Source organism: Cherax quadricarinatus, chromosome 41, assembly GCF_038502225.1.
Source record: "Cherax quadricarinatus isolate ZL_2023a chromosome 41, ASM3850222v1, whole genome shotgun sequence".
In the NCBI taxonomy this organism is placed as follows: Eukaryota; Metazoa; Arthropoda; class Malacostraca; order Decapoda; family Parastacidae; genus Cherax; species Cherax quadricarinatus.
The window spans coordinates 1,645,066-1,654,144 of NC_091332.1; the positions used below are offsets into that span (position 1 = coordinate 1,645,066).

The 9,079-nt window shown below is 39.9% G+C and overlaps 1 protein-coding gene across 3 annotated transcripts in view; it reads right to left on the reverse strand.

Annotated features, from left to right (window-relative positions):
* Positions 1–9,079, reverse strand: part of ry (xanthine dehydrogenase rosy) — a 70,131-nt gene that overhangs the window by 21,027 nt on the left and 40,025 nt on the right. For all 3 annotated transcript variants that reach the window (XR_011393028.1, XM_070092889.1, XM_070092888.1), the window contains exons 15-17: positions 7,983–8,220; positions 4,500–4,681; positions 4,007–4,359 (exon numbers count right to left, since the gene is read on the reverse strand). Coding sequence is in view for 2 of the 3 variants with exons in the window: in XM_070092889.1 (XP_069948990.1) it covers positions 4,007–4,359; positions 4,500–4,681; positions 7,983–8,220 (773 nt within the window). In the remaining variant the exon portion in view is untranslated. The remainder of the gene's footprint in view (positions 1–4,006; positions 4,360–4,499; positions 4,682–7,982; positions 8,221–9,079) is intronic.

Below are 9,079 nucleotides of genomic sequence, written 5' to 3' on the forward strand. Positions count from 1 at the left end.
TGAGCAGGTGCTTTGTCCATTAGCAGGAGGCACTTGAGATCAAATTTATTTTCCAGGAGGTAATTCTTCACACTGGGGCCAAACACTTCATTGAACCACTCGACGGTAATTTCCCTCGTGACCCATGCCTTATTATTAGCTTTCCAAAACACACAATTTACTCTTCATAACATTGTTTTTCTTTAATGCTATGGGATTTTCAGAATGGTACACTAGTAACGGCTTCACTTTGAAATCCCCATTAGCATTACTACAAAACATGAGCGTCAGCCTGTCTTTCATAGGCTTGTATCCTGGCGGTCCCTTTTCCTCCTGAGTAATGTAGGTCCTCTTTGGCATTTTCTTCCAAAAGAGGCCTGTTTCATCACAACTGAACACTTGTTGTGGTTTTAATTGTTCAGTCTGTATGTACTCCTTGAATTCACTTGCGAATTTTGTAGCTGCAATTTTGTCTGAACCGGCAGCCTCGCCATGCCTTATCACACTGTGTATGCCACTACGGTTCTTAAATCTCTCAAACCAGCCTTTGCTGGCTTTAAATTCACAAATATCAGTACTCGCTGCAGGCGATTTCTTTACGAGATCGTCATGCAACTGCCTAGCCTTTTCACAAATAAGCGGCTGCATAAGACTATCTCCTGCTAATTGTTTCTCGCTTATCCACACCAACAATAACTTCTCAACATCTTCGAGTACTAGCGATCTCATTTTTGTCAGCATATTTAGCCCCCCTTCTCGGTGGGATACGGCCGGTTTGTTGAAAGATGATGATTTACCCCGTTTGCAACAACAGCTTCCTTTATTTCCTTTTTCTTGGCCATGATGGAAGCTATGGTTGTATGGGTTTTCTTATACATCCTGGCCAGTTCAGCCACACGTATGCCACTTTCATATTGTTCAATGATGTTTTTCTTGAATTCAATCATATTTCTCACCTTCTTTACCTGAGGCATGACACTAGGAGCTTTCTTTGGAGCCATGGTAACTTATTTAGCAGTTGCAAACACTAAAATGAATGGATTATGAAATATTTTGTATGAACACGTGGGGGGACGGTCACTCACTGGTAAACAATGCCACACTGGCTGGGAAGGGAGTGCGATGCAGTTTGGGGCTGTGAGTACGCGTCTGGGACAAATGACTATTTGCGAGTCAAATGACGATTCGCGAGTCAATGTTTTGATGAAGATAACGTCACGATTTCCGAAAATTACGACTTTCGAGCCTTACGATTATCGAGGGTCCACTGTATATGGAATAGGTGGCAAGTTACTAAATGCTGTAAAGAGTTTTTATGAGGATAGTGAGGCTCAGGTTAGTGTGTGTGTAGAAGAGAGGGAGATTACTTCCTGGTAAAAGTAGACAGGGATGTGTAATGTCACCATGGTTGTTTAATATATTTATAGATGGGGTTGTAAAAGAAGTAAATGCTAGGGTATTCGGGAGAGGGGTGGGATTAAATTATGGGGAATCAAATACAAAATGGGAATTGACACAGTTACTTTTTGCTGATGATACTGTGCTTATGGGAGATTCTAAAGAAAAATTACAAAGGTTAGTGGACGAGTTTGGGAGTGTGTGTAAAGGTAGAAAGTTGAAAGTGAACATAGTAAAGAGTAAAGTGATGATTTAGATAAAGAAAAATTGGATATCAAATTGGAGAGGAGGAATATGGAAGAAGTGAATGTTTTCAGATATTTGGGAGTTGACGTGTCAGCGGATGGATTTATGAAGGATGAGGTTAATCATAGAATTGATGAAGGAAAAAAAAGACAAGTGGTGAGTTGAGGTATGAGTGGAGACAAAAAAAATGTTATCTATGGAGGCAAAGAAGGGAATGTACATAAGTATAGTGGTACCAACGCTCTTACATGGGTGTGAAGCTTTGGTTGTAAATGCTGTGGCGAGGAGAAGGTTGGAGGCAGTGATGTCCTGTCTAAAGGCAATGTGTGGTGTAAATATTATGCAGAAAATTCGGAGTGTGGAAATTAGGAGAAGATGTGGAGTTAATAAAAGTATTAGTCAGAGGGCTGAAGAGGGGTTGTTGAGGTGGTTTGCTCATTTAGAGTGAATGGATCAAAGTAGAAGGATATGGAGAGCATATAAATCTGTAGGCGAAGGAAGGCGGGGTAGGGGTCGTCTACGAAAAGGTTGGAGGGATGGAGTAAAGGAGGTTTTGTGGGCAAGGGGCTTGGACTTCCAGCAAGCATGCGTGAGTGCGTTAGATAGTAGTGAATGGAGACCAATGGTAGTTGGGACCTGATGAGCTGTTCGAGTGTGAGCAGGGTAATATTTAGTGAAGGGATTCAGGGAAACTGGTTATTTTATATAGCCAGACTTGAGTCCTGGAAATGGGAAGTACAATGCCTGCACTTTAACCCTTTCAGGGTTTCGGGTGTACTAGTACGGCTTACGCACCAGGGTTTTTGACATACAAGTACGCCTAAATTCTAACGCCCTCAAATCTAGTGAGAGAAAGCTGGTAGGCCTACATATGAAAGAATGGGTCTATGTGGTCAATGTGAGCAGTATAAAAAAAAATCCTGCAGCACACAGTGCGTAATGAGAAAAAAAACTTTGACAGTGTTTTTGGTTTAAAACAGCGACTTTGCACTGTATTTTCGTATGGTATTTATGATGATATTCTAGTTTTCCTGGTCTCATTTTATAGAATGGAAGACATATTACAGAAATTGAGATGATTTTGATTGGTTTTACAATGAAAAGTACCTTGAAACTGAGCTCAAAGTAGCAGAAATCTTCAATTTTTGCCAAAGTTCAAAAGTAAACAAATCATGCTACGCGTCCAATACACGTCAGCTGGTGAGTCTAATATTCTTTCACAAGTGCGCTGATATTATTTATACCATTTCTACACTAATGCAGTAGTCTGCATAACAGTAAATTTTCTTATTTTTTGTGAGATAAAAATTCAAAGTGGAAAGCAAAAGAATGTAAGAGGGGCGTGGGGACGTGACTAATGAACAAAGGAAATGTTATTTTAGTGCCAGGAATGTCTTTCTTGTTTATTCTGACCCTATTTGGAAATTGGCATCTTTTGAAATTTGTGTGAAATTGGTAAAATTGCTAAATTCTGACCACTTTATTGGATAGCTGAAATTGGTAAATGGGTGGTTTCTTGTACTCATTCGATAGAAAAAAAGGAGTTCTAGAGAAATAGTTATGATTTTTGTCGACTAGTACACTGGAATTGGCCGAAAATTGGGCCCAAAGTGGGCAAAATTGCCGATGTGTAAACATCGTCGAGACCGCTAACTTCGCGAGAGCATAATTCCGTAAGTTTTCCATCAAATTTCATACTTTTGGTGTCATTATGATCGGGAAAAGATTCTCTATCTTTTCATAAGAATTTTTTTTTTTTTTTGAAAATTTGGTGACCCTGAGAACAAGTCTTGGAGAAGGCCTGGCGACCCTGAAAGGGTTAAAGAAGGGGTTTGGGATATTGGCAGTTTGGAGGGATATGTTGTGTATCTTTATACGTATATGCTTCTAAACTGTTGCATTCTGAGCACCTCTGCAAAAACAGTGATTATGTGTGAGTGAGGTGAAAGTGTTGAATGATTATGAAAGTATTTTCTTTTTGGGGATTTTCTTTCTTTTTGGGTCACCATGCCTCAGTGGGAGATGGCCGACTTATTAAAAAAAAAAAAACTGAACTGAACTCTTAAGAATTTATACAGTGTATGAAAAATGGGAAGCACAAGTAGTACATGTCATATTTACTGTCAACAGATAAACAAAAGACTGAAAGGGGGCTCAAACCGTGGTCTATGCTATTAGCAGGCCTGACGCTGTGGCCACTCAGACACGAACCTTCATACACAGTGTATGAAGGTATATATATAGGCATGTGAATAATTCATAAGTTGCATTAAAATAACATCATTGATAATAAGCTAAAAAAAACCATTAGCCCAAAAAGGTTTAACTCTGTCTCCTTTATAAAAGGAAGTAATGTTAAATTTGTTACGTAAATGATACTGACGCAGCCGCGGCAACACAGACGGGAACAGACACGAGGGTAGTTCGCGTTTCCTTGCCACCGAACCCTCCACCCATCCTCTTGACTCGGCAAACCACCCTACTGTTCGGCACATCAAGGGCTTTAGCAACCAGTATCTGAGTATTGGTGGGAGACTGAGAAGATGAAAATAACTCCATTTCTCCATCTTCACATTTAGGCACTGCAAGGTGGGAATTTGTTTCCAAGTAGAAGTGTTCCTGCCCACCCATATGCATCTCGCCCTCCAGCACATGGTCAGAGCTCTTGAAAGCTGTCTCTACATCACCATTACGTATTGTCCAGTGATCCAACCATGATTTCTCACGAATTGCATCCTAAAAAATATTAATAGCCTTTTAAATAATTTGTAGAGTAAGTCTATATTTCAGATGGCAACTTAAGAAATAAACTATCTTATCTTATCTAACTATGTAATAACAATTTACATAAAATAACAGTAGTAACAGCCAGTTACCTGAATAGTTATTATGACTGGCTCAATATTTTGGTACTGTATTTTCACCAACTTGGCTGCCCTCTGTGCAGTGACCTGATCCCTAGCCACCACCAGCCCCACCACCTGGCCCACACACTTCACTGTCTTAGATGCAAACACTTCTTCATCTGAGGCAATGCAGCCGGTTACATTTCTCTCTCCTGATGTGAAAAAACACATTAATACATGAAAATATTTGAAAATATATGAAAAATTTATTTCTAGTTTTATTTTAACTTAAATACCTTATTGGCAGTTTGGAGGGATATGTTGTGTATCTTTATATGTACAGTGGACCCCCGCATAACGATGGCATCACATAGCGATTTTTCCGCATACCGATTACTTTTATCGCAAAATTTTTGCCGCGCATACCGATTAAAAACCCTCTCACCGATTTTCGTCCGAGACGCGTCCAATGTGCCCTCAGCCAGCCTCACATGTGCCGCCCGTCCCATTGTTTACCAGCCAGCCTCCGCGGTAACATCCAAGCATACACTCGGAATATTTCGTATTATTACAGTATTTTCGGTGCTGTTTCTGGAAAATAAGTGACCATGGGCCCCAAGAAAGCTTCTAGTGCCAACCCTACACCTCAAAGGGTAAGAATTACTATAGAAATGAAGAAAGAGATAATTGATAAGTATGAAAGTGGAGTGCGTATAGCCGACCTAGTCAAGCTGTACAAGAAACCCCAATCAACCATCGCTACTATTGTGGGCACCAGAAAGACAATCAAGGAAGCTGTTCTTGCCAAAGGTTCAACTGTGTTTTCGAAACAAAGATCGCAAGTGATGGAAGATGTTGAGAGACTCTTATTGGTGTGGATAAATGAAAAACAGCTAGCAGGAGATAGCATCTCTCAAGCGATCATATGTGAAAAGGCTAGGAAGTTGCATGAGGATTTAATTAAAAAAATGCCTGCAACTAGTGATGATGTGAGTGAATTTAAGGCCAGCAAAGGTTGGTTTGAGAGATTTAAGAAGCGTAGTGGCATCCATAGTGTGATAAGGCATGGTGAGGCTGCCAGTTCGGACCACAAAGCGGCTGAAAAATATGTGCAGGAATTCAAGGAGTACATAGAAACTGAAGGACTGAAACCTGAACAAGTGTTTAATTGTGATGAAACAGGCCTGTTCTGGAAGAAAATGCCAAGCAGGACCTACATTACTCAGGAGGAAAAGGCACTCCCAGGACATAAGCCTATGAAAGACAGGCTTACTTTGTTGATGTGTGCCAATGCTACTGGTGATTGCAAAGTGAAGCCTTTATTAGTGTATCACTCTGAAACTCCCAGAGCGTTCAGGCAAAAGAATGTCCTCAAGGATAATTTGTGTGTGCTGTGGAGGGCAAACAGTAAGGCATGGGTCACTAGGGAATTTTTCTATAACTGGTTACACCATGCATTTGCCCCCAATGTGAAAAATTACCTAACTGAAAAGAAATTAGAACTTAAGTGCCTCCTGGTGTTAGACAATGCCCCTGGTCATCCTACAGACGTGGCAGAGCGACTTTATGGGGACATGAGCTTCATTAAGGTGAAGTTTTTGCCTCCTAATACCACGCCTCTCCTGCAGCCCATGGACCAGCAGGTTATTTCCAACTTCAAGAAACTGTACACAAAAGCTCTGTTTGAAAGGTGCTTTGTAATGACCTCAGAAACTCAACTGACTCTAAGAGAGTTTTGGAGAGATCACTTTAATATCCTCAATTGTGTAAACCTTATAGGTAAGGCTTGGGAGGAAGTGACTAAGAGGACCTTGAACTCTGCTTGGAAGAAACTGTGGCCAGAATGTGTAGACAAAAGGGATTTTGAAGGGTTTGAGGCTAACCCTGAGAATCCTGTGCCAGTTGAGGAATCCATTGTGGCATTGGGAAAGTCCTTGGGGTTGGAGGTTAGTGGGGAGGATGTGGAAGAGTTGGTGGAGGAGGACAATGAAGAACTAACCACTGATGAGCTGATAGATCAACTTCAAGAGCAAGAGGCCAGACCTGGGGAAACTGGTTCAGAGGAGGGGAGAGAGAAATTGAAGAAGTTGCCTACTACAAAGATAAAGGAAATCTGTGCTAAGTGGCTTGAAGTGCAAACCTTCATGGATGAAAATCACCCTCACACAGCTATTGCAAGCCGTGCTGGTGATTATTACACTGACAATGTTGTGAAACACTTTAGGCAAGTCATAAAGGAACGAGAGGTACAGGCCACTATGGACAGATATCTTGTGCGAAAGAAGTCCAGTGACTCTGAAGCTGGCCCTAGTGGCATTAAAAAAAGAAGGGAAGTAACCCCAGAAAAGGACTTACTACCTCAAGTCCTAATGGAAGGGGATTCCCCTTCTAAACAGTAAGAAGATAATGCTCTCCCCTCCTCCCATCCCATCAATCATCACCAGATCTTCAATAAAAGTAAGTGTCATGTAATTGTGCATGCCTTTTTCAGTTTGTGTGTATTAAAATTAACATTTCATGTGGTAAAAAAAAATTTTTTTCATACTTTTGGGCGTCTTGCACGGATTAATTTTATTTCCATTATTTCTTATGGGGAAAATTCATTCGCATAACGATTATGTCGCATAACAATTATCCCTCTTGCACGGATTAAAATCGTTAACCGGGGGTCCACTGTATATGCTTCTAAACTGTTGTATTCTGAGCACCTCTGCAAAAAATGTGATAATGTGTGAGTGTGGTGAAAGTGTTGAATGATGATGAAAGTATTTTCTTTTTGGGGATTTTCTTTCTTTTTTGGGTCACCCTGCCTCGGCGGGAGATGGCTGACTTGTTGAAAAAAAAAAAAAAATTTTTAACAAGTCGGCCATCTTCCACCGAAGCAGGGTTAATAGGTTAATTCTGATTTGAAGCTTGAAATCTGCATACAGAAGTTAGCCTAAAACATACACTTTTACCTAAGTAGAAAATTTATTGTTGTTGAGTGTTATTAACAATTTGAAGCAAGGTAATATTACATTTTAGAACATGTAATCTGTATTTTTTCTCCCATATCAAGAAATATTAACTAATCCCAGTTAACACAAAACATCATTTACATTGTGGTGGAATTGTGGTCTTCATATAACCAAAAAAATATATAGTGTATAGACAAAGAAGGAACACACAGATAATGTTTATGGGAAGTACATTATATGCTTCCTGCCAATGAATCATCAATGACTGAAAAAGATTTTTATTCAAACTCATAACAGACATCTTCCACGGCCAGTGAATGTGCTGGGAAGACTTATTAAGTTTCTACAAGATGAGTTTGAGTTGCTTAATTATCTTTACTAGTAGAGGGTGGAGAATGGTCCAGGACAGACCAAAATGTCTTCATAAGTTTCCTCTCCCAAGTACAGTTATTTGCGATTTGTTCCAGCCACAGTATTGTGACTAGCCATTCTTTCTTCTCTGTGGATCAGTAAAGCAGTGTTGGATATGAATTAACATCCAACAGTATGCACTCACCTGGGAGGTCCCGCGCGCAGAAGAATCTCTCTACTCCTTCCACTTTCAGGGCCTCAGACTCGTCGATGCTGAGGATGTTTGCGTGAGCACGAGAGGAGAGGACAAGGGCAGCGTGTAGCTGGTTGGTGAAGGAGGGCATATCACCCACATACACTGCCTCTCCTGTAGCCTGCTTCAGTGCTGACGTGTGTGTCATGGGCCGGCCGATGGAGTCAATGGAAATTTGTCCTTCAGGCACCTACAAAGATTGTCTTATTACCTTTTAGATAGACCATAAAAAGTGAGTAGTTGCCACATCACCTGCATTAAAAGTTATGGACACCATTCCCAGCATCAAAAATACTTCAAATGGAGTGATTTTTTTTAGTAATGTTAGTTATTTTTCATAATTTATGGTTAATTTTCCTAATTTTTAGTTATTCCTCACAATTTTTTTGTGATTTTTCGTTTTCTGATAACCGAGATATTTATGGTAATTTTTTTTAGTTGTTTTTCATGACTTTTAGTTATTTTCCATAATGAATAGTCTTAATGAAAATATTTTCTTCCTCTTTTAGGCATTACCGAGAAAGGAGGGTCTCGTATGATGCTAAAATGATCTGATTTTACATTTTTAAGTTTATATTCTGAATCAGCATAGAAAATACTACTCCTGGTGTGATTTTAAGTAATTTTTAAAATCCAGCCAAAAATGGCAAAACACGCTGAATTATATATAGTTCAGGGATTTTTTTGGGTGAAAAAACTTTCTCTCAAGATGGAAAATGGTCATGATGCTGTTTGCTGGATCAATTGCTTCCCACAAACATGAAAAAGTCTGGTATATACAGCTTTCATGGAAGGTTACCAGAGTTTTTTTTTTTAAGATAACTGTGCCATAAAAGGTGCCTCAGACAGGGAAGAATTAGACGAGAGAGCAAACGTTCAGAAAAGTTGCCTGCTAACTTGACAAGGGTGGAGAGTGAAATTAAAGTGTGTAAGTGTAGAGTTTACCATTTAATGTGAAGGTTGTGAATAACTTTGATTCCCGTTTAATCATCAGAAACTATAGGCATCTTCCTCTTCTAAATGGGTTGATACATCTTATGGCCAGTTGT